The sequence below is a fragment of the Rattus norvegicus genome, chromosome 5 (genome assembly GCF_036323735.1).
Source record: "Rattus norvegicus strain BN/NHsdMcwi chromosome 5, GRCr8, whole genome shotgun sequence".
Taxonomy (NCBI): Eukaryota; Metazoa; Chordata; class Mammalia; order Rodentia; family Muridae; genus Rattus; species Rattus norvegicus.
In genome coordinates this window covers 28,788,543-28,813,457 of record NC_086023.1, presented here as the reverse complement: position 1 = coordinate 28,813,457, position 24,915 = coordinate 28,788,543, and the positions used below count along the sequence as shown (strand labels likewise).

The window sequence follows — 24,915 nt, the reverse complement described above, 5'->3', positions numbered from 1 at the left end:
TCTATATTATGTGGGTCCTGTGGATTGAACTCAGGTTATCAGGCCTTGGTGGCATGATAAATGCATTTCAGACATTGGAGAACAGAAACTGACTATATAGAACAGGTGATGAACTCATTTTCCATATTGTCCCTCTAGAGGTAAAATAGATTAAAAATACCATACCTTTCTACACCCCCCCCCTCTGTAGATCAGATTGGGCTCAAGCTCAGAGACTAACTGCATTCTGAACATTGAGAGCAAATGCTTGAGTCACCATGCCTAGCTCTAAAACCTATTTTCAAATTGTTAGTTCAGTAAATGTATATACTGGAATAAAAAGAAGCCACTTCATGGCTAGGCTACCTGTTAAGTTCTATAGGCTGTCTTTCTCTCCAGTCAGTCACTTGAACTCATAATCCTCTTTCCTCAGTCTCTCTGGTGCTGGGATTATGTGTGTGCACTGCTGTACTCAACCTTCATGAGTTTCTGAGTATGTATGTGCATGGTACTGCTGTTATTTTTTGGGAATACACATTGTCAATCAAAAATGATTAATTTTCTTACATAATTACACAGAGACATAATTTTGAGGAGTAAATAGGTTTATTGAAAGAAAACTTGTAAATCTATCTACATACAAAAATTCAAGCATCAGCTACTTTGAGATCTCTTTTGCTGCAATTAAAGGTTTTTCAGTACACAAATGTGTCAGAGTCAGGAAAAGCTTGCCTCTTTGTCTTCTTTTGTCTACAGGAATAAACTGAGGGCCTCATGCACGCAATGCACACGCTATTGCTGAGCGAGACCCCGAGCCTAGGAGGAAACCTTCAGCCATCAGAGGCTTTGCTTGGTGTTGAGAATGGAGTTAAGAGAAAACCAGTCAGATCATATGTGCACCCTTTCAGAGTGCCCTGTGTCCCACACTAACTCGCACTCAGGAAGTAGGCACACATGGGGCTGGGACATAAACTGAGGTAATGCATGTTACTATGATACGGTTCCTCCCATCTCAGTGATATCACGGGAGCCCAATGACTACCCATTTGTTCTCTATATTTCAATAAAGAATGGACCGACCGGATACTATTAGAAAGTCTGCAGGTCATCTGAACGCCATCGTACCGCTGCTCACGTAGAGTTGCGGAAGATACTTGAAAAGCCTAGCAGTGACTTATTTGTAAGATTTTAGTGACTTCAGTTGCATCAAAAATCTTTTATAAACAGATGTTTGCTAATAGAAAACTAACAACTTTTGATATTTCGATGAGCAAAGGAGGGAAATGTGCTAAAACTGGAACATCATTATTACTATTACACACAATACTGAGTTGAGTTGGTGAGGCAAGAAGAGATATATGTGAGAAAGGGTTACAATGTTCCCTGCACTCTTGACAACCCCTCAGTAACTAATGTCATCTACTTTTTTGTCATGTCCACCTTATGGTCTCTGATAATGATGGATCAGAAAAGGAAGAGCCATGAACACTCATACACAATGACCCCTCTGCCCTCTTTAATGACAATGATACACGAGGACCGTATGGAGTGGATTAGCAGTCAGTATGGCAGTTGCTGCGGGAAAGCTGTAAATTTGCACAAAATGTCAAAGTTTCAATCCTTAAAAGGAGACAGACTGGTGAACACAGATATTTTAACCTTCTAAGTAAAATGTCCATGTCAAAAGGAAGAATGCCAAGGTGTCACAGTACATATGTCTTTCCCAGTCCATTTGGTCTTCAAAAGTGTGTGAAGTTACACAAAACTTGTTGCCTCTTCCCAAAGGGCACAATACTGCCGTGTACTGGTGCCCAAGTTTGGTGCGTGGAACATGTTCTTCCCAGTGCAGCTATTGGAACCTGAATGGTCTGCATTCAGTGTTTACCACAGACCCAGCGGAGCTCATGGTCTGCCTGCAGGTCAGTGAGCTCTTCCACAGTTCTCCAGCTACACTGGCAGGCATATGCCCGTGCTCCCTTCTTCTCGATCAACTTTGTTTTGAGTTTGTGGAATTCTGGCATGTTGTTTCTGTGGTGAAACAGACAAGTTTAAGTGTAATGTCTGCGTTTAGCGTTTAATAATGCAAAAGAAAAATAAAACATTATGTTTAGTTCCCTGCAGCCTCTTAAACTAAAACTCAAGAACTTTGGTCTGCTTATATCAGCAGCAGGGGACTCCTGAGGTGTCTGTTTCTGACAGTGTTTCCCTGACTTTCTAATGGCAATCTTCTAGAAGAGAGTGTTCTGAGAACTGCTGATGTCACTAGTCACTAGTTGGAGATGACAGGCATGAGAACAGATGGGAGGTGAGGAGGCTCCCTCCTACCTCAGACACTCACCTGTGCCACAAAGGCCTACACAAGGGCGGGAAGGCGGGGCTTCTGATGCACTGGCTATAGCACTCTTGACTGGGGAAGCGAGTCTGTCGCTTGAAGCGGAACTCAGACTCTCTTTCATTGTATAAGTGATCTGCTGATTTATTCTATCAGCAACAAAGCACCCATCCTAAAGTGTAAATGAGGTAACAAACAACTGAAGGAACAAGAAAGGATCTTAAAATAGAACCACTGGGTTTGCTTGCATTATATGAATACAGAAATTACTGTGAGATTAGTTACTAAGAGAAAATCAACTATAATCTTTATAACTTACACAATGAGTTTGTGAACATATCTTTGGAAAATAAAACTGGATAAGCTAAAAGTAAACTGTTGGAAAAAAACCAAACCCAAGAGAAATGGTGAAATGCTGTGAATGCTAAACAGGCCGAGATCCACTGCTTATTGGTCCCTTGAGAAGGCAGTTTCCAAAGTGCCCCCTGGTGGTCAATGTGTATCACATTCACTACTGCAGTGTGCAAATTCAGGCACTATTCAGATGGTGAGAGCCTACAAAACCCTGGAGTTTCAGGGCAACTGTCCGAGTTCTGGAAAGTGGCGCCCTGGCCAGTGATGACCTAGCAAGGGTTCTGGAGAACTAGGGAAAGAACACAATAATCTGGTTTTATTAGAATAAAATACAAGCCCAGAAATACAAAGTTAATGAAAGGAGGCAATACTCCCTTTATTCAATCTGCTAAATTCAATATTTTGCTAAACTTAGCATTTACTATCTGACTGATTAGAGATTCTAGAAATAAAAATCATAGATACTGGATAAATCAGTAGTATCTTTCAAGTAATTTTTTAAAGGAACACTTATCTTAAAAGCTTAGAAAATAAATTATGCTATTATTTCCCTTTAAGGAGAACATATGATTTAATAGACAAATACAAGAATTTCATTAAGCTATAGTGGCAGGGTGGTCAGTAAATCTGGCTTATGTTTCCTTTACAAAGAGCTAGAGTTTGTGGAAGCTACCTCATGCTTATTCCTGACTTGTAAAAGAACACTGAAGCAACCGTACAGCATCCACTGGACAAGCACACACCTGACGCCACAAAGCACAGATGCTTGCTATGCTCGGTGGACACGTGATGGACTGCGAAACCTTCTATTCCCTCACTGCCCTGCTGTCCCTTGGGGACTCAGTCCCTGGGTTCCTTGTGTTTCATCTATTCTCTACTACTCTTACTTTCAGCGATGGGACCAATAGATGTTGCGTCTTCACTGTCCTAGTGAGCGCTCAGGACCCTACCAAGTGTCGTAGCCCCCTCTCTGGCACAGAGGAGGTGGCAATGTTCAGGGTAGAGAAGTGACAGACTCGTTTCCCCAGTAAAGAGTGAGCTGCATCAGAAGCTCACAGGTGAGTATCTGAGGTAGAAGTGAATCTCCTCGCCTCCCACTCTGTTCTGCCTGTCATCTCCAACTAGTGACATCAGCAGGTCTTCAGAACAGTCACTTTTAGAAGACTGTCATTAAGAAGCCTCTCTTCCTACATAAACTCCTTCCCATCAGCATTCTGGACCCTTCTGCACAAACAACCCTGACACAGCCATCCTTCCCTTTACCATGTAAGCCCAAAACATTGTAAAACAACTGCTAACTGCGCTGGCTCCTTCCACACTGCCCTCTTGGGTAAGAATATCCGATCTCATGCCTTCAACTGTGAGACCTCCTGGAGCTTCAGAGAGTTTCAATAGTACCTGGAATCCATTGTTTAGCTTCTTGCTTTCACACAGTCCATTTGTGAACTAAGAGGCCTAATAAGAAAGACATCCTAAGACTAAGACATCCTAAGGTTTTTTGAGACTGTTTCTCTGTGTTAGTCCTGGAAATCCTGGAAATCGCTCTGTAGACCAGGCTAGCCTTGAACTCAAGAGATCCACCTGCCTCTACCTCCTTGAGTGCTGGGATTAACAGTGCACCACCACTGCCCAGGTTTTCTTGGGCCCTTTTTACTTTTCTATACTACTTTAGCTCTTGTCATCTCTTGCTCTTGTTCAAACTACTCCTGACTCCACTCCACCATCTGACTTCCCCTCTCTCTGTGTCTGTAAAAATACCCCTGAAGTACTAGTGACGAGACTCTGTTCACAGAACACTTGGCTAGCATGCATGAGTCTGACTAAACTCTTCCTCAGAATAACCAGGCCTTTCTGGATGCTGGAGGTGAAGTATATCCATCTTCTCTCTCTCTAGCTCTACTATCGTTCAGTGTGATGTTCTCTATGCTGCCTCCCTCGCAGAACTGCACTTCTCAGAGCAGGAACTGGATGCTCTTTACCTTCTGAGCCCAGTTTCTAAGAGTGGCCAGTGAGGTGCTGACGACTGTCGATTGGCTAAAGACTTACAGGAGGCGATGCATCGGTAACTTGCATCTTGGTGGAGATAACCGTATTTAGTTGGTATTCTCTTGTCTTTTTTTTTTTTTTTTTTGGTTCTTTTTTTCGGAGCTGGGGACCGAACCCAGGGCCTTGCGCTTGCTAGGCAAGCGCTCTACCACTGAGCTAAATCCCTAACTCTTTCTCTTGTCTTTTAAGCATATTCTTTTATATCTCAAGGGTTCAACTTGTATTTTTCATTGATTTATGTAATAACCACTAATTTAGTTTTAACAGTGTAATAATTCTAGTAATGACTATTTTTGGTAAACTATATTCTAAAACGAGACTAACATACATCTATAGTAAACTAACTAATGTCTCTTTTCTCTTATAATAAGGTCTGGTCTTGAACTCACTGTCCTGCCTCAGTTTCCAGAGTATACCACTATATTTGCCATTCTGGAAGACTGAGACACTGTATGTTTCTCATGTCCCACGTCAATCACTTACAAACTGTGCTTGCAACTGTCCACCCCCCTTCCCTGCTTGCTGATGTTTTGATGTTACACACATCTCAATTCATGTCCATGTTGGTGACTTATGAGACTTGCTTAGCCATTTTGTTAGATTAACCAGGAGAGAGTGAATAGTAAAACACAAACCAACACAACCCCCCAAAACCCAACCCAGCCCAACCCAAAACAACAGCAACAACAAACCCCGAAGGAGTCTGGAATTTAAAGTTAATTTTCCGTCTGTGAGAGCAAAAAACAGTTGAAGCTGAGAGTAGGTGGCTGGACCTTTTTTGGGGTCAGGACTGTGAAACTTGTGCAATTATGCTTTTCTATGTGTATATATATTTTGTATTGTATACACACGAGTGCACAAGTGAGTTTCAAACAGAGTGATGAACAAAGAAAGCAAGATGCTTGATGAATCACACTTGGAAGGACAGGCAGGGTGTGGGGAGAGAAATGGGGTCAGATGTGTCAGGAAAAGAACGAGGTAAAAAGACTGTGATGCTGCTAAAGGGAGCCCTCCCTTTGTGGGAAGACAAGGTTGAAGAGAAGCTGGGTAATGGAGGGACAGTCTTGACTACGATGTCTGTATGCAAAGGTCTGGGCAGGATGATACCATCCTCAGAGCTCTGCTGTGAGAATGAGTACACAAAGAACAGTCTGAACAAGGAGGTTGTGGGCACACAAACCACTGGGGCTCCTTCTGCATTCTCATTCTGAAACACATCCGTATGTAGGCTGACAGCAAACAGACTAAGGAGATGAGGGGGGTGAGAGTCAGAGACCCCATGACTAGACAAGTAGACCAAACAAGACACGCAAACATCCAAGGAATGAAAAGCCCTTGGTACATTTTCCACAGGGTAAAACTCAGAAACATACCTGAAGAACAGGTAATCACATGACTTGTCCCACATATAGTCATTGTAGCTCACTATCTGGAAGTCACAGGCTACACAACGCAGTCGGTCACATGCTCTGCTTAGAGAGAAAGAACTGTGCATTAGAGATGATTGCTGTTTACATATGAAAATATAGCAACATGCTCCAGATAATTGAATAAGCAACAGAAAGATACAGATTAATCAACTGTACTTGTTTGTTCCCAAGGACTGTTTATATGTTCAAGCTTTCTGGTTAGATGTGGTAGTATACTCCTTTAATCCCAGCACTTGGAAAATATCTTAGCACTGTGATTTCAAAGCCAGCCTGATCTTTATAGTGAGTTCTGAGCCAGCCAGGGCTACACAGTAAGATTCTGTCTCAAAAGAAGCAAAACTAAAAAAACAACAAAAAAGTTTTCTGGTTAATTTTCATATCTATCTTATAAAGGGCTTGCATAATACCTGCATATTACATATAAAAATAAATAATTTATGGACATAACATGAGGAGAGGATTGGCAGATCAAGAATGTGAAATGCTACACTGAAATCAAGCTCTCTCCCACAAACTGCTTCAATGTGGGACCATCGCTTGCTGTTTCCAGAATAACTGGCATCAGTGCTTTCATGTGCCCATTACGAAAGAGCTGCTGAGACCCTATGGCTCGTGAGTCCTTAGGTTCTAGGGACATTAACCAAACAGTATTCACCGTAAATAAGTTGTTAGTACGTTAGAAGATGGAAAGGGCTTTGAATGGAATATGAGATTAGCGTAAGGAGATTAGCAGTCCCGGGTGGAGACGGGTTGGAATTCCGACTAGGGCAGCATGGACTAGTCTGATTGAGTGGTTTCTTTAGGAACGACTATGGGTTATCTGAGGGAGGAGAAGACCATGTTTGTACAGTGATGGCAGAGATGCAATGAAGAGCAAGACTGTGGCTGTGCTGGAGTGAGGACCCAGGGCCCGTCTCAGGAGATGAAGCGACAAGCAGGCCTCCTGCTGGTACTGTGAAGCAGAGGTGTGTGTGACGTGGTGACTGTAGAAAAGCGATACTGTATGCAAGGCTAAAAGAAGTATGCACTGTTGCTGCAGCGACAGAAACAGAGACCTCCATTATTTGAAATATTTAATAGCTTCAACAGCTACATTTAATAAACACAAAGAGTCCATGAGTTGTTGAGACACACACACAGGGAGGAGAGATGGGGGTGGGGGAGAATACAGACAAGAGAACGCAGAGTCAGCTGCTTTAGCCTGCACGGAGTACTTACAAGGACAACAAAGTGAATACACTAGACACTCTCCATGGCCTAGGGAGGCAGTACAGACACTGAACACAAAGTGCTTTAGTCAAGCAATTCCTCTCAGACTCAATCTCTCTTTATACAGTTTCCAATTTTGCTTTTGCTCTTTTTGATAGTGTTGTTTCAATATATTTTACTAATATACTTTTTCCAGTAATATTCTGCAACAAATAAAATAAAACAAGCCCATTAGTAAATTTTTCCCTTTCAAAATTCAAATATAGGCTAGGCAAAGTGGTACATGCTTCTAATCCCAGTACTTTCAATATGGAGGCAGAAGGGTCATCATTGGCTACATAGTGAGTTCAAGGCCAGCCTGGACTACATAAGGCCATCTCAAACTTCAGACATCTAACTTCAAAACTGGAATAATATTGGGAAACTTTTGGTCTGAAGGTTTCCTTGAGAGTGAATGCTTAATAGTTCTAAAAGTACCAACCACAGTAATAACTAAACATTCACGATGTTTCATAAGCATCTTCTTTTAAACTGTCAGTGACTGCTGAAGTTGTCAGTTCCTGGGGATGTCACACAGTTGCATTCATAACACTTCAATCAGGTTGGGAATATAAGTCAGGAAATACACATGATGGCTCCCAAGGCGCCCATAACTTGTGCTCTTATACAGTTTATTACACGCTCACAACAGAGTGAGAACTTTAATACCTTAATACATATGTGCAATTTGGCTGAATTATTGCTGTTATGGGAACCATAATTTAGATTTCATGATATTTTGTGTGTAAAATCTCAACCATTATGCTAGATGTAGTTTTAAATTTAATTTAAAATTTAGTATTTATCAAATCTATCTGGACTACTATATTTTCTTACAAAACACTGTCCTATGAGAAAACTAAAACCAACGTGTAGCTAAGAAATCACTCTGCTGCTATGATCCACTCTGTTAGGTCCTAACTAATGCTGGCAATGGGATAATCCAGCCTTGCAAGTAATCCACAAACATGTTAACAGTGTACTCGATTGATGTGAAAAGGCTGCCTTAATTTGATCTACCACACTTGTTAATGACACCATGTTCCTACTACTATTCCATCTCCTTTCCACCAACTGGGCAAAAGACTTAAATCTTTACACTCTAAACAGTTCTTGTCATCCCTACAGTGGCGCTTAATCCAGGAGCCAAACACAGAGGACAAGTGAGCACAGTGCAGCTGACTTCCTTTAGGCTCGGAACATAAAATCAGTATGAGGCCCTTTGAATACTCTTCTCAAGACCATTGCATTTACATACTTGACTCCTTACCAACCCCTTAGTTAAAACTGCGTGTAACATATCTAATCTGTCAAACATCACAATACAAAGCAAGAGTCCTGGTTGCTAGCCTTGTGACTGGGTGGCTCACTGTCCCTGCCCAGCATCCAATACAGACTGCTAATCTAGGGAAGGGTGATAACATTTAAACTTGAAACGTTGTGATTAGTAAATGTGTTAGTCACATCTGAGCTATTGTAAGTCAAATATGTGTTAGCATAAAACAGTATCGATTCCAATAAGGAATAAACTATGTTTCCCCTATAAAATATGGAGGATGCTTCTATATTTATCCAATTGATAAGCAGAACTGACCATTTTATGGTGGGAATGCCCCAAATACTACTTCATATAACCAGACTCTGTAGTTCTTAGTTAAATCCCATCACATCTACATAGTAGGTTAGACAGTCTTGATACTTGGACAGTTTCAAAACAATAGTGGCTGGCTAGGTATGGTGTCATATGCCTGTAATCTCAGGACTTGAGAGGCAGGGGCAGGAGCATCAGGAGTTCAAAGTCACCTTTCGCTAGAGAGTGAGTTGAGGATAGCTTGGGCCACATGAGACCTCACATCAGAACAAAAACCACAGCAGCAGCTACAGCAGTGAGAGAAGGTAATCGTCTTTTTCACAGGATGGAAGCTGGCACACAGGAAAGCATTATGGGTTAGGAAATCAAGTTACAATTTGAACCCTGGACATATCACCTGGGAGGTTTGCTTGCTTGTTTGTTTTGGTCTGGGGCTAGCTAAGTGGAGGAACAGGATTTTGCTATGTAGCTATGGCTGGCCTGGTCTTACTATGTAGTTCAGGGTACCCTCAAACTTATGGCAAGCCTCCTGCTTCACACTCTCAAGTGCTGGGGTTATAGGCATGAGCTAATAGGCCAGGATATCTAGAAGTAATTCTTTTTATTCATCCATTTATTTATCTGTCTATCTATCTGAGTATGTATGTAGATATCAGAGAAGCTCCAGGAACTGGCTCCCTCCTTTGACCATGTGGGCCCTGGGGATCCAACGAAGGTCATGAGGCTCGGCTGCAATGCACGTTCACTCCGTTAGCCACGTTGTTGGCTTTCTGGAAGTTGGTATTAACTTTCTCATGTACCAAGGATATTTACTCTTCAACTTCTTTCAATTCTATATTCTATATAAAATTTAACATCCTTTCCTTAGAGCCATTGACACCAGGTGATGGCTCCCTCTCTTCCTCCTAGACTGTGGTACCTACAGCTCCAGTGCCTTGCCTGGCACCCCTTCTACACCAATCCCCGAATTTTAAGCCATCCTGCAGCCCAACTGACTTTTTTTCTTGTGCTGCTGTGAAAGTCTTCATGATAGCCACAAAAAGGATGTCTGGCTGTTACAGGCAAGGACACTCAGCCAAGTTTAGAAGAACTGTCCTTAAGGGTTGGTGTGGGGCATAGGAATGCTGTCATCAAGCTCCTCCCTCTCAGGCTCTGCTGTAATCATTTACTGTTTTACCTGCTTCCTTCCTGGGCACTTTGTTTTAATCAACCAGCACTGGCTCTGGACGTGTATTCAAAGCATTTAAAGACAAGCAGACAACAGAGAAGACATTAGAATAGAATGAGGAAGTGAATCTGTAATGTGTGAGTAAAGCACACAGACAAAGGGGCATGCACTGCGGAGGAGGGCCACTCTGCACAGGGACCAATCAGAGGCAGGAAAACGTACACGTTCCTGTGTAGACAGCACCTGCCTCAGGGGAAGGAGCGAGAGGAAAGGGGAAGACCAAGCTCTTCAGCAGGGCAGTAGTAAGTTCGGAGTTGAAGTGGGGTGACTCTGCTGGATGTGTGTGAGGTTCAGAGAGGCTGGAAGTGGATAGCAGAAATTGCTGCTGTAGTTCCTGGTAACTTGACAGAAGTTACCTTAGAGGAGTCAAAGCTCTGAAAATGACTGAGTCCAACAGGACTCATCCAGGTCACTGAGGACAGACAGCAAGACTATAGCTGTCTTCTAAGATCAGTTTTTATCTTCAATTCTTTGCTGAGTTAGGCCCCAGGACATGGATTCAACTGCTTCCAGTTCTTATATTCAGAAGGCTCCCAATTTCACTTTTGCATCCCTGGTGTCCTAGAATCCAAGCGGGCACCACCAACCCCCATCAGTGTCATTTTTGGCCCACTCCTATTATTTCCTATAACAACTCTCCAGAGGTGTGAATAGTACATTAAGTATTCAGTAACTTAATGTAGTCCTTTCTTCTTAGAAAGGAGCACAGACCAAACAGTATTTAGGAACTGGGGGAGAGATGGGAAAATATAGTTAAATGGGCCTCTGCCAAAACAGAACCAAGAACAGCAGGATAGTACAAACACTTGCTTATACTTTTCTCCTATCTGTGAAAATGATAATAGAATGTACTAGAAGTGATATGGTATGAATAGACTATTACAGAATCAACAGTGTAAAATAAAAAAATTAAAAAACAAGAGGTGATAATGGGTTTGCAGTGAGGGTATCTTGACTCTTAAGACTGCCTAAAAAGAACTGAACAAGAGAACAGGGTCTTGAAGGGCGTGGGAAGAGACAAGAAGTGACAGGTTTCCATTTTAGAAACAAATAAAGTCAAGTGCCTGTGCTAAAGAACTCTGGTTAATGAGGACCTTCAGTTTCTCATATTTTCTGGCCAATTCAGTGAGGCAAAGGCATTGCATCCGACATACAGCGGCATTTACCTATGTAAGCCATTCTTTCCCCAACCTGGAAGAAAGCACACTGTGCTGGTGCTCTCTAAAAACCTGGGAGGGCTCAAGTTTTCCAGGCCCTCCAGTGGGGCTCAGGACAGGGCATCAAATACAATGAAGAGTACAGAGCCAACATTACAGCGTTTTCCCATCTAAATACAGGTCTTGCTGTGTGGCTCACTGGCCGGGTCTTGAATTTGTAGCCATCACCCAGCCCCAGCCTCCCATGTGCTAGGATTACAGGCATCTGCCACCTGCACAGCTCAGCCTTTAACAGTTCCTCCCGAGAGCATTAAATGAGTCAACAAAGCACCTGTAGACTGGCTAATACAACACAGCTCCCCGCTCTCATCATAAAGCAGCCTGACGTCAAGGATCCCAGTGAGGGAGTCACTCCATTTCCCACATCCTACCTCTGTGAAGTATTTGTTCCAATCCCACATGGAATGGCGCTTCCACTGAGATACACAGGACTGCAACTAGACATGGTCGGCAGATGGAGAAAAATAAAATTACAATAACAACAAAAAAGAAACATGAGAAGTTAGTTTGGTCTCTATGAGTCTATGTTCTTGTGATCATATTATATGCTTTCCTAGCAAGCCAACTACTTCAAGGAGGAGATATTTATTACAGGATCACTCTCTATAGGATATAACCTGCATCACAAACACTCAAGGAGTTAAAATGAGTCACAGAAAAATATGTGCCAATAATGTAAGGAATAAAGTAAATATTAAAGCATATAACAGAACATCAATTTTGAGAAGCCATTCACACTTTTTTTAAACAGAGCAGAAAATTATTTACAACAGCAATAACCTCCTGTTTAATTTCCTTTACACTAAAAGAGTCATAGATCCTAAATATACTGCAGATATTGCTAGTGGTCTCCTGTCTGAAGGCCGACCAGGGCTTTGTTCTTCAATGTCACTGCTGTTGAAATGGTAATGGAATCTACTAGGCTATCCTCAAGGAATTTGCCCACTCTGTGTACAATTTCCCAAGCAATCTCAGCTTACCTTTTACTGAGGCCTTGAATGGGAGCTCTGACAGATGTGTTACTTGAAGATTTAGATTTAAATTTTTGCTAAACAAAGAAACAAACAAAAACAATAAAAGAACAAAGGCTAGAGAACTGCAACTGTCTTATAATAGCAACATTTAAAAATGACATAAACAACACATTTGGTGATATCCTTTTTAGAAACCCAAAACAGTGATCAAAACCTTTTGGGCTGGAGAGATGGCTCAGCGGTTAAGAGCACCCGACTGCTCTTCCAGAGGTCATGAGTTCAATTCCCAGCAACCACATGGTGGCTCACAACCATCTGTAATGAGATCCGATGCCCTCTTCTGGTGTATCTGAAGACAGCTACAGTGTACTTATATATAATAAATGAATAAATAAATCTTTAAAAAAAAAAAAACCTTTTGAAGGCAGGAAGGAAGAGAAATCTCTGAGGAACTTGAAAATTACAGTGTTTTCAGCCTAAGAAATTGATCTACTGCTGTTACGTGTGCTACAATTAGAGTTATTTTATACTTCTTCAGTTAATACCCGGATTCAGTGATTTAATGTGAACGGCCTGCTATTTAAAACCGCATTCTGGAGAAATTTAATTGAGGAGGGGAAAAAAAACCCCTCAAGCTCATTTTTAAAGGCCATAAATGGTACTCATCTAAACTAAAAATAAACTCCTGTGTAACTTCAGGATTATTGATTTTGATCAAATGTAATGGTATCAAGCAATATATGACCATGGAGAATGGAGCCACGGAGTCAGAAGGACACAGTAGTTCCTGTATGTTCTATTAACATCACCACCATTAGTAGGCATTTATTAAGTGTTAACTGGCGTAAGGTATCAAACATCATAAACCAGCCACACACTAGGACCACCGCCAGCAGAAGGAAGCTAGGCAGGGAAAAGGCATTTAGAACTGTGCGCAGACGCACCTTCATCATACCTCATGGTGAGGAAGTTTAAGAGGCAAGCATATTTCATTTATCATTTCTCTTAGTTCTTATTCGATGTTAAACAGGAAAGTATTTGCTGCATGTGTAAAGACTTCAGAAGGGCACATGAGAACCTTTCATCTGAGAGGCTTGCCTTTTATACTATACGCAAGCGCAGTGCTCAGTCACTCCAGGCTGGTGCGCTGAACATTTGCTGGGATTCCTGGGGTTAGGAAGTTGGAGTGAGGAGCAGTTCTTCCAGGATACCCAGATGCCGCTCCAGACAAGGTGGGCCTGGCTGTTACTCAGATCATTGCTTTCTTTATCTGATAAATATTTTATATAAACCCACTCTCTCCCTCCTCCAGCTGCAAAATCAGATACAGCAGTGGGGGAAAAACACAAACTAAATTCACATTTACTCAGGACTTTAAACCCTCAGAAATAAGTTTGTTAAGACAAAGATATAGTTTATTGGTACAAATTAAAATATGCATTTTACTGTACTTAAGACATTTAGGCCTAAGTGTGGATGAAAAGGATAGAGGTTATATTTGTGAGGGAAGGCAGTGTAGTATGATCTGCAGAGGTCTTAAATTTTATTTTCAATTTTTATTTGTTTAAAAAGTCCAACTGAACACAATGGCATATTCCTATAATTCTCCCACCCAGAAGGTTGATACAAGAGGGTCACTAATTCAAATTCAAGAGCATCTTGAGCTAAATAGTGAGACAATGTAGCTCAGAGTCACAAAGAAGTCACTTGAAGTAGCTGTACAAGTCAGGGAAGGAGAAAAGAGTCATCGGGGTGGGCTAATGTCTTAATGGGGGGGGAGGGGAGAATAGTACAGCATAAGTGAGTGCTGGAGGTGGAAACGGGCTTGGCAGTGGGGTGAGGAGATGGTGAGATCGAGGAAGGAAGGGCTAACTAAAAGGTCTATGAGAAGCCATGGACACCTACTACTTTGGATGCCAATTAATTAGTTACTTTAAAAAGTCCAGAGGAAAGTGATAGCAAAGTATTAATCCCTGTTTATGGGTGAGTATGATGACTGCTCCCCGACTGCAGTGTATAGGTGGCTTTTTGAACTTTTTATAAAGCTAAAATCAACATTTAAAACATTAAAATATTTACGATTTAGTCAAGTCCACTAGTTTGTGGAATCACATTAATATCCTTGTATTCCAGATGCCAAAACCATCCCTGTGCTGAAACCTGACCGCTGTGGGCCGTTAGAGAGGTGTTTCGTAGACACTGCCAAGAGATCCAAGTGACCAATGTGATCTGTGAGCTGACTTCTCTAATAACAGATTTCCTAAATTCTTACTCTCACTGAGGAGGTAACAGAATCACACACAGAGTTTCTAATATTTTATCCCTCCACAATTTTTAAAAGTGAAATCATTTTTTTACCTGTACTTCTCAGAATTCAAAGGATCATACCCAGATGGCTACTGTTCCTTAACTTTTAAGACTAGTCTAAGTATCTTAAAGAACGAAGCACCTTACATTTATGTGACTTACAAAAGATTTTTTGTCAAAGTTAGGCTCCTCAAATATTTCATTAATAAGACTGTCGAGATCATCTTCCTTTTTAAATGTTTCTGTTGATCTGAAAGAAAACATGCACACACAATAATGAATGCCCACCTGGACCTTAAGAACAGACGTACCCACTGTACAGCACAAGCATATTTTTCAGGTGTGGACCTGTGTCACAAGCTGCAGGGCTTTGGGGCTGACTTGGCTGGACGACTGGGGAATGAGGAAATGAGAGGCACACACAGAGAGGTTGGGATCACATGGATTATGTGCTCTGCTGGGGACACAACATCACTGTGGGAACTTGGTGTGTATTACAGACAATGTGAGGGGGAGGAGAAGCTGCTGTTGATGGTTTTTGTATGTGTGGGCTCTAACTAAAGATGAACTGCTTGTAAACAAGCCTTGCCATGCCATGGGTCTGAGGCTCTGTGACACGGAAGACCTTGTGCCAATACTATGCTTTCAGACTTCAACCATACTCACAGAAATAAGCTGTTTGTTGAGACAGATATAGTATATTGGTACACAATCACATATGTACCTTACTATCATGCAGTTAAGATATTTAGGCCAATGTACTAAAGAAAAAACTGGGAATGTACTTTTCTAAATTATGTCAAGCACTTATATAGATAATATAAAATATATAGGTTGTAAATAAATTCTAATACCATAAAGGTTGAAGTCAAACAACCTGTTTTGTTTCTATCCAAGCCAAAGCTCATGTCAGTGAATGCCCCCCAAAGAGAAAATTCCTCCCCAAAGTCAAGAACCACTGCTACATGTCATAATATTTCAACTACTCCAAGCTCTTCAGGGGAAGCCACTGGGTCTACTGCCACCTGGACCATTTATTTAAAAGAACACTGAGCTGGGGACATAGCACATTGGTAGAGTACTTGTTTAGTGTGGACAAAGTCCCGAGTTCTAATGTCCAGCTAGCACCGCCCAGTCTCCTGCTCCAAAAGGAAAAAAAAAATAGTGTGAGGCAAACACTGTCCTAAGGCTTCCATTGCTTCCATTTTTAGGTGAAGAGTGGGCACTGAGTGACCCCGAAGCTTGTACAAGGCACACAGACAAAGGGCAGTTCACACACTTCCATGCTCTAACTGTTCTTACAGTTTTATGCTGTGGACACTGTTACTCAACTTCAGGTGTTCGCTGGACCTCTTTATGGTTTGTTTTAGAAGACTTTCTCTTTTTTGGTTCAAATTCTTTAGAAGTGTATTTACTTTGAAATCCTAACATTAGGAATGTGTCCCTTGTACCGAATGGTTGATACAATTACCTCCAGGCTTTGCCCCTTTGGCTGCCCCTTCTCACACTTAACCCTTCATGTCTTTCACTGTCTACACTGGCATTTTTCTTTGCTTTAGAACTATGCTAAAGACTTCCTTCTAAACAAACAAACACCACCACCATTCCCATCACTATAAAATTGTTCCTTGAAGCTGCCACTCTTTCTTACTCACAACTGGGGTAGCCTATATCCATCATTTGATTTAGTATCAGTAATGCCCACAGTTTCTTCAGTCTTACAACTACTGACATTTGGGGTCAGACACAAAGTCCTTTCTTTGTGTTGAGAGGAGGCACTAATGGACTTTCTAGACTATTTTACAGGGTTCCTATCTACCTGCTGGATGCCTATAGTATACTTTTTTCTAGCTGTGATAACCAAAAGAATTTCTCTTGTCATTGCAAAATCATCACTAGTCTAGAAATACTGACCTAGTTGAAGAGATTTAATTTCTCTGAACTTTAATACTTTACCTATTAAAACAGTATCTTACAAACTGCTTTTAGGCGTTATGTTCTATCTCCGGCTTCATGTCTACATCTGTCAACTACAGGGCGTTCTTACCTCAAATTATTACTTTCAGGTTTCTGAGTTCCCACCTTGGTGGCCTAGCACTCAAGAGACCAGTCTGCCTCTGCCTCTGCTTCCGGGATTAACAGTCCCACTGGGACCTGACTACAGAGATACCCTCATGAGATGCCTGCCTTGGTTTTGATGACAGATTGTCTAGGCTCTTTTCTCATATAATTCAAGAAAGTTCAAGAGGCAGATGACTTTTTTTGTTTATTTTGGACAGGGTTTCTTTTCACTGTTGGCTGTCCTGGAAATCACCTGTGGACCAGGTTTGCCTCGAGACAGAGGAATTCCTAAGATGATGATGATCATTCAGTTTTGAAACCTGGTCTTGGGCTGGAGAGATGGCTCAGCTCTGTTCTTCCAGAGGTCCTGAGTTCAAATTCCAGCAACCACATGGTGGCTCACAACCATCTGTAATGAGATCTGATGCCCATTCTGGTGTGTCTGAAGACGGTGACAGAGTACTTGTATAATAAATATATAAATCTTAAAAAAACAAAACAAACAAACCTGGTCCTGCTCAGTCGAGCCTCAAACTCGTTTTTAGACCAATGTTACCAGGCCCTCCTCGATTTGGTGAATGAAGAGAAAACACGATTCACCTCATTGGGTTAGTGGCCATGTTGGGGACTTAGCAAAGACTCAGTGAACTAATTTGCTGTTATTACAGCTATCGTCTAGGAGATGGTATTATCTTTAAGTATTCTCCTCTTTATTATCCTGGACTGCTTTAGTACTATTGCAGTATTTACTGGTCTTTAAAAGAACACAAAGCCATTCACACATTTTTTATCATTTTGAACACATCAACCAATTGCATACTTTTAGCATTTATATTATAGCTATTTCTGATATCCAGATGTAGTATGGCCACTTACTGTATTATTTGTAAAGCTATCATTTTAAGAGTCGATTTCAGTATTTTCATTCGTCAAAGATAAAAAGTTAAGCCATGCAATCAGCAGGTAGTCTGTTCCTAAACTCATAAATGGTTCCCTTTAGCTCAGGGCAAAACTTTAGTGAAGTTACTCCATGCCAGAAAGGAGCTGGATTTTACCCTCGGCTGAGGGTTATTTGTTGTGGCTTTTCACACAGCTTCTAACCATTGTGCCTGATAAAAAGTTTTAACACAAACGATAACGGTTCTGATTCACTTTAAGCATTATGATGTGTTAAGGTGGGTGGAGGGTGAGGAGCATGTGGATGGGTTCCAGCAGTACAGAAACAGGCAGGAAGGAACACATGGGTGGGGAGGAGCCACACCAATGGCCATCCCTTTAGTGTAGAGTTGCCTGCTCCAAGACAAAAGCTTCTTTATGCTGGTTCCAAGACGAAAAGGCCTGACAAATTCTCTCACCCATAAGAGAACAAAACTAAACCAAAACAAAAAGCAAACACTGCAAAGTAATAACTTATATATGAATGGAAGAATATTTTCATAAACATTCAGCCAAATGGGGTTGGGCAATTGAAAGCTTCACTTTAGTGGCCTATTTTTAATTTTTGTTTTATTTTGAGATAGGATTTCTCTGTGTAGTCTTGGCTGTCCTGGAACTTACTCTGTAGATCAGGCTGGCTTTGAATTCAGAGATCTGCCTGCCTCTGCCTCCTGAGTTTAAAGGCGTGCAGCCCCCCACGTCCTGCTAATTGTCTACTTTTATAAACGCGTTGGAACTGTTTTCAACTCTTTCAGAATCTTTTCAATGCTCCTCTTGTCGCCAGATTGAATTTTTATAAACAAATGTCATGGTAGGTTAACTTTGTCGAGTTACATGATATTGAGAAGCCACAAGCGGCGAGGTGCAAAGCTGACATTGTGATGCCACCAGGCTTTTCCAAATGCCCTAGGCAAACTTCCAAAAGATTCTAGCAGGAGTTATTACTGATCCTAAGTTCTCACTTTAAAGGATGATGCAACGATACCTACTTTCTGTTGTTGAAATCCCCAAAGATTTAAGTCCTTAAATTTCGACCTGGATATATCAAGACATTCACTGGGTCCCTTAACTTGGAGACATGGGGAATGGCAGGCAACTGCGCTATTTAATTCAGATATTTACCATGGATACTCTTAATAATTAAATCTACTCTCATCTAACTCCTCCAGCTTAGACAAATCAGACAAACAGACGGCCTGAGGGTTGCCTGGTAACGGCGTGAGGCACGACCTTTTCAGTCAGGGCACCTCACCGATGAGAACGCTCTGGGTCTGGTCAGCGTGGCCCTTTCGTGTTTCAGGGGAGGGACACCCCGGATCCACCTCAGGTTAGGGCTGGCAGGTAGGAACTCAGCCCCCTCAGGCTCGCCCAGGGGCGGGGTCTGAGTCGTGACCCAGGACAGCAGCCCAGGCCGCGGGAGCGCGCGGCGGCGGAGGGCGGCTTTGGGCCCCGAGCAGGGATGTCCCAGAACCGCCCGCCCGCCCGCGTTAACCTGAGAGTGTCTTTCTCCTGGGCTCCGTTCCGGTCGCCGCTGTGCGTGCCGCCGCCGCCGCTGCCGCCTTTGGGCCGCTCACCCAGGTCCAGCCTCAAGGGGTCGAGTCTGCAGAACTTGGTCTCGACTTCATCCAGAAGCTCGTCCAGGTCCTTCGCCATCTTGGACAGACACGTCTTTCCCTCTGGAGCCAGGCTGGCGGGTGGTCTCCAAGGCAACGTGAGAAACCGTCGCGCCCGCGAGCGGGTCCCCTGCCCCCATCCTCTGCGCGTGCGCAAACCACCGGTCAACTCCGGGCGAGCGCAGCGGCGGTTCGGACCAGCGAGCACTCGCGGTGGCGGGGGTCAAGGGAGACCCACAGAGGCTCCGCCACTGCTGGTTTCGGTGGCTGCGTGTCCCAGCGCTTCCCGTGGTGTCCACACAGCCTGTGGATCCCTCCTTCCCTTCACCTCTCCCGCTCTGCTCCCGCTCCTGACCACAAACAGCGTCTCTTTTCACGCTGTCGCGACCCCTGGTCGCCTCAGCGCCTGTATGTTTCTTAAAATATCCTAGGAGGGTCGGGGAAAACTGCAGATCCAAAACTGTTCTCTAGCAAAAACAATTCTCTTACCGTAGTCGGCAGGATTCGAACCTGCGCGGGGAGACCCCAATGGATTTCTAGTCCATCGCCTTAACCACTCGGCCACGACTACTGGTGATGCTAATTTTGGCAGGGAGATTCTATGTAGGCTCTGCATTGAAAGCATACGCCGCACTGAAGCTGGCTTGGATTGGAGTAAAACACCAGCAGTGCCGCTTAAGCGAATTTGAACTTTGTGGTTTGAATTCTTAGAACCATTCTGTTCAGCCTTTCGATTCTGTGACATAAAAGTATTGTTGAGTCTTCAAAGCTAGAGTCAGAGGGATAGGGGAGAAAGGGGAGGGAGAGGAGAGAGAGAGGGAGCTGGTTTCTTTTTTGTTCATTGATAGAGGTATTTGTAATAAGGAGGCTGGAATTGCGGGGCCGCTGGCCAGCCTCCCAGCTTCCCTGCACACTTCGAGTTTTTCTTTGACAAGCAGCTCCCTAGACAGTTTTCTCTCGTTAGCAACTAAATTGTTATTCCTATCAATTTACGCACGGTAAGACTGTCTCACCGGGCTATGAAGCACTACTTTGAAAAAGAATATAAACCACAGTGCAAAACCCAAAACAAAATAAAGCGAAACAAGCAAAACAACCCCCACAGTATTTCCAATTCCTATGCTTTGAACAGGCAGTCTTATATCTATACAGGGTCTAAAGCCTTAGAACTTGAGGTCTCTCCCACCTCAGCCTCCATGGTGTCGGTTTGTAACACAGACCTAAATCACAACACCGCTTCATCAACATAGCCAGCTCACACTGCATTTCTAAAGTTGAATTAGCCAAGAAGTCGGCACTCTGAATTAAGCAGACATTGGAAGAAGACTTTTTTGTAGGCCTATTGTTGAGTGCGACCATTACTTAAAATGAAATTATCTAAACTTACAGTTATAGTAAGACAAAGGTAATGTTTGGCACACTCTGGCTGTCTCTGCGTGGCCTCGTTGCTGTCGAGGCTGTTTACATCACACAGTTTGTAAGAACTGTGAGGTTTTTTTTTTTTTTTTTTTCCTTCTGGGGTTAGACCTGGCAATCTTTTGTCACAAGGCTTCCTGAATCAACCCGTGGCCGTGGCTTCCCGTTTCATCCGGTTGGAGCTGTAGACAGTTTTTCACTTGTCTGTTGTCCTGACTGCGCTTTCTCGATTGCTTTGGTCTCCCCTTTTTTCTCTCTTCTTCCTCAGTCACATGAAGGAAATGTCTAATCTGTCATTAGATTACCTCGGAAATCTCTTTTTAAAATTGAAGACAAGCCTTTCCAAATAAACATTTTTATTAGTTTTAATGGGTGTGTATGGGGGTTGGGGATTTAGCTCAGTGGTAGAGCGCTTAGGAAGCGAAAGGCCCTGGGTTCGGTCCCCAGCTCCGAAAAAAAAGAACCAAAAAAAAAAAAAAAAAAAAAAGGGTGTGTATGTATATGTACGTGTGTGTGTGTGTGTGTGTGTGTGTGTGTGTAAATTAAAAAAAATTTAAAAAGGCTGATTTTGCAATTTGGTTGTAGGGCAAGTAATAAATAGCTGATCTCCAGTTGATAGGGCTAAAGTAAGGATTTGTGAATCCTTGTCCCTGAGCTTCAGATAGTTCATAAAGGAGAGTAGGCGACTACCTGGAATTATCTAATTAACTTGGTGCTTAAAGGAGTATGCCATATGTGATTATATGAACTTAGTATTCCAAAGTCGTTTGAAAAGGTCTTTTTGAGAATTTCATACAGTATATTTTTTTATCACATGAATGCATGTCCTCTTGCAATTTCATGTTTTTTCTTTCTCTTAAAAAAACACAAAAGGAGGGGTTGGGGATTTAGCTCAGTGGTAGAGCGCTTGCCTAGCAAGCACAAGGCCGTGGGTTCGGTCCCCAGTTCCGGAAAAAAAAAAGAAAAAAAAAAAAAAACCAAACAAACAAAAAACAAAAGGGCTGGAGAGATGGCTCAGCGGTTAGGATGCTTGCTGACCTTTCAGAGGACCGAATTGAGCTTCCAGCACCCAGATGGCAACTCACAGCTGTCTGTGGCTCCGTTCCAGGGCGTCTGAAACCCTCATACAGACATACCTGCAGAACCCCTTTGGCCAATAACCTAGAAAGATGTAACGCACTCCCGTTGCTGAAGGTTTTATTTGGGGGTATATGATGTCACGTGGTGTATTGTCTTCTTCCTTATATGAGGGCTCCATTTATATTGCTTTTACATATGTATGTGTTTTAGGGAGCTTCTACAATAGATTTTCATATGGCTTCTCAAAAGGGCTTTAATGTTAGTTTTTCCTTTCTACATTCCCTCCTCTACCCTGCACTCCCATCCAAATTTCCTATAATCCTCCTGGGCTAATGTCCCCTTTATCCCTTCATAACACCACATTCTATCGTCCCTTTCTGGGAAGATTCCCTTTTCCACCCTTGGTCCCTTACGGGTGTGATGGTTTGGGTGAGAATGGCTCTCACAGGCTCATGTATTTCAATGCTTAGCCATCACAGGGGAACACTACTTAGAAGGATTAGGAGGTGTGGTCCTGTTGGAGGAAGGGTCACTGGAAGTCCTCCTGCTGCCTTGGAATCTGGATGTAGAACTCTCAGCTACCACGTCTGTGTGTCACCATGCTCTCCACCATGAGGACAAGGGATTAAACCTCTGAAACTATAAGGAAGCCCAAATTAAATGCTTTCTTTTTATAAGAGTTGCTGTGGTAATAGTGTCTCTTCACAGCACTAGAACACTGACTAAGACATTGGCTTCCTAATATCTGTGGTTATGTGGATTGTAGCACACATATCAAAATCTCAAAGGATAACATCAACACATAAAACATAAAATATTTGTTTTTTGGGGTCTGGGTTACCTAATCAAGTATGATTGTTTCTAGCTCCATCCATTTACTTGCAAATTTTTATTTAACATATAACTATAATTCCATTGTGTACATGAACCTCACTTTCATTATCCATCCATCGGCTGATGGGCATCTTGGCTGTTCCCAGTTTCTGGCTGTTATGACTGTATGAGCATGGATTGCAGATACCTCTGTAGTAAAATGCGGTAATCTAGCAGCCGAGCTGAGAGACCAGCGCTGGGGTTATGAGGTAGGACATCTACCCTCTGGTGAGCTCTCTGTCTTTACACCACCCCCAGCCCCCAAGCTTCCCTTGGGCTCTGAGCCTCACAACTCCAGCGCTGGTCTCACAGCTCATCTGCTAGATTACTGCAGAACAACCTAGCGAAACTAGCCTGGATGGTCGTTTCGTTCCAGTTATCGATTAATAACCCCTTCTTATAGTTATTAATTTATCCTCAGGATGCTGCAAGTGATAAGATAAATAACTCCTACTCTCGTCCAGAAGGAAAGGTCTTTACTGCCACATCCCTACTGGGATGCCTCCTGTTCAAATTCACAGGCTAAATTTGATCCCATTATCCACAAACAATAATTCTAAACGGCCACTTAGCAACACTTTAAAAAAGAACAGTGATCCAAAAAAAATTTTTTTTTCCTATGTAGTCTTTTCCCCTCCCCTCTTTCTTCTCTCACCGTTTTATTTCTTTGCTGTCACTCGCGGTTCCCCACTACCTTGATTCTGACACCACTGAAGCAACAGCTAGCCTCTGCTCTCCTGGAGTTGTTGGCAGACAAAGCACAGCCGCAGGTGCTCTCAACCCCATCCTCCCAGGCGTGCTTTCTCCGGTCCTGCCCTCCCCACCACCCTGCAGCCCAGAGCACTGGCACTCGCTCTCACTGGACAGAGTTGCTAGGAGACAGAACACTACCTCAGGCGCTGCTCTCCGTCCAGCCCCGCTACCCCGTACTCCGCTCTGCTGAGCGGCTAGCCGCCTGCGCTCCCGCGCCACTGCCCACCACCAAGCCGCTCTGCACCCCTCACACTGTGCCGCTTAGATTCGTCTTTATGTTTGTTTCTGTCATGTTTCTGCCATTCCATTCTAAGACCGCTTCTGCCTTTCCTTTTTAACATATAACAAACGTGACTTTCCTTCAGGTGGAGCTGTAGCTTCAGCGCCATCTTTGTTGTGGGCAGGTAAGGTTGCTTCAGTGCCATCTTAGTTAGGGGCGGCCACATGGCTGGCTGCCACTTCAGTGCCATCTTAACTAAGGGCAGTTCCAGGAGCATCTGCCATTTTTGTTATGGGCAGCGCCCAGTTCACTGCCTTTAGGAGTACAACCTGTCAAAGACACTTTCCAATTGAGATAAGGTTTTCCTTCTATCCTGCCTTGGTAAATAATGTTTTTTTTTTAAACAGTAAAAAGGTTAAAGATCACTGCCTTAAATATATATTTAGCCTTTTTTTTTTTTGCTACTGTCATTAAGTCACAGTGTGCTCTCTTTGTTTGCTAGATACGTTATATAAATAACTAAACACAGATTGTCTAACTCAGCTATGCTTAATAGATGCTGGCTCTCAATCTTGTCAGAAATCTGCTAAATGTCATGCTTATTATGACAGAGACTCCCAAATCCTGAGAGTTTACCTCCCAAGGTCTCTGAGATTGTGGTGTGATAACCACTGAGACACACTGCTCCATTGCCTTGCCTGACACCTGGGCTTGGCCTACACTGTGGACAAACAGAAGACACCCAGAGAGTTAAATGTCTCATATTGCTTAAGACAAGGTGGGTCATTTCTCCCACATCCCTACTCCACAGGACAAAGCTTCTTCTCTTCTGGGCTTTACCTCGAGACTGACTCTGCCCAAGTTGCAATGGAGACCATAGGTACCTGGAAACTGTTTCGGTAGTGGACTATATAAACCACCCTCTGTCATTTTAATTAATGTGTGACTCCTAGATTACAATTTATTCTTCCCAGATTTCTGACTACATCAATAGCTAAGCTAACTATCTTGACAGCTAGAAAACAGATCTCTAGCTCCTTACCCTAAGGTAATCCACTACCTTATTAGTCAATAGTCAACTTGTTAACTAGTTAAGATTACCCTCTTATCAAAGGCAGGCAGGTTTGCCTTGCTCACAGACTCGCTCACGATAAAGGATACACAAGTTCAGATCTCACCTTTCACAGATGTAACCTTCTGTTCATCATAGTGGGAAGCACGGCATTATATAGACAGACTTGATACTGGAGGAGCCAT

The 24,915-nt window shown here is 42.8% G+C and overlaps 1 protein-coding gene, 1 long non-coding RNA gene and 1 other non-coding gene across 7 annotated transcripts in view; 1 reads left to right on the top strand and 2 right to left on the bottom strand.

The window, feature by feature from the left end:
• Positions 1–24,915, top strand: part of LOC120102827 (uncharacterized) — a 274,820-nt gene that overhangs the window by 27,515 nt on the left and 222,390 nt on the right. The window lies entirely within an intron of this gene.
• On the bottom strand, positions 567–23,878 carry Cfap418 (cilia and flagella associated protein 418). Of its 5 annotated transcripts, XR_010066408.1 has the most exons (7): positions 23,341–23,878; positions 19,806–20,085; positions 14,869–14,956; positions 12,406–12,473; positions 11,797–11,862; positions 7,360–7,553; positions 6,085–6,180 (listed from the first exon to the last, which is right to left on the bottom strand). XR_010066408.1 is itself a non-coding variant. In XM_006237871.4 (6 exons), the coding sequence occupies exons 1-6, from the start codon at positions 19,354–19,356 to the stop codon at positions 1,854–1,856; spliced, it is 636 nt and encodes a 211-aa protein (XP_006237933.1). In that variant the 5' UTR covers positions 19,357–23,250; the 3' UTR covers positions 567–1,853. The 5 variants fall into 5 exon arrangements, 3 of the variants coding, with proteins under 3 accessions (XP_006237933.1, NP_001007747.1, XP_063143969.1); XM_006237871.4 differs by lacking the exons at positions 7,360–7,553; positions 23,341–23,878 and adding an exon at positions 567–2,007 and having other exon boundaries at positions 6,085–6,183; positions 19,196–23,250; NM_001007746.1 differs by lacking the exons at positions 7,360–7,553; positions 19,806–20,085; positions 23,341–23,878 and adding exons at positions 567–2,007; positions 19,196–19,457.
• Trnas-aga1 (transfer RNA serine (anticodon AGA) 1) lies at positions 19,806–19,887 on the bottom strand. The gene has a single exon. It is a non-coding gene; the product is annotated as a tRNA-Ser (tRNA).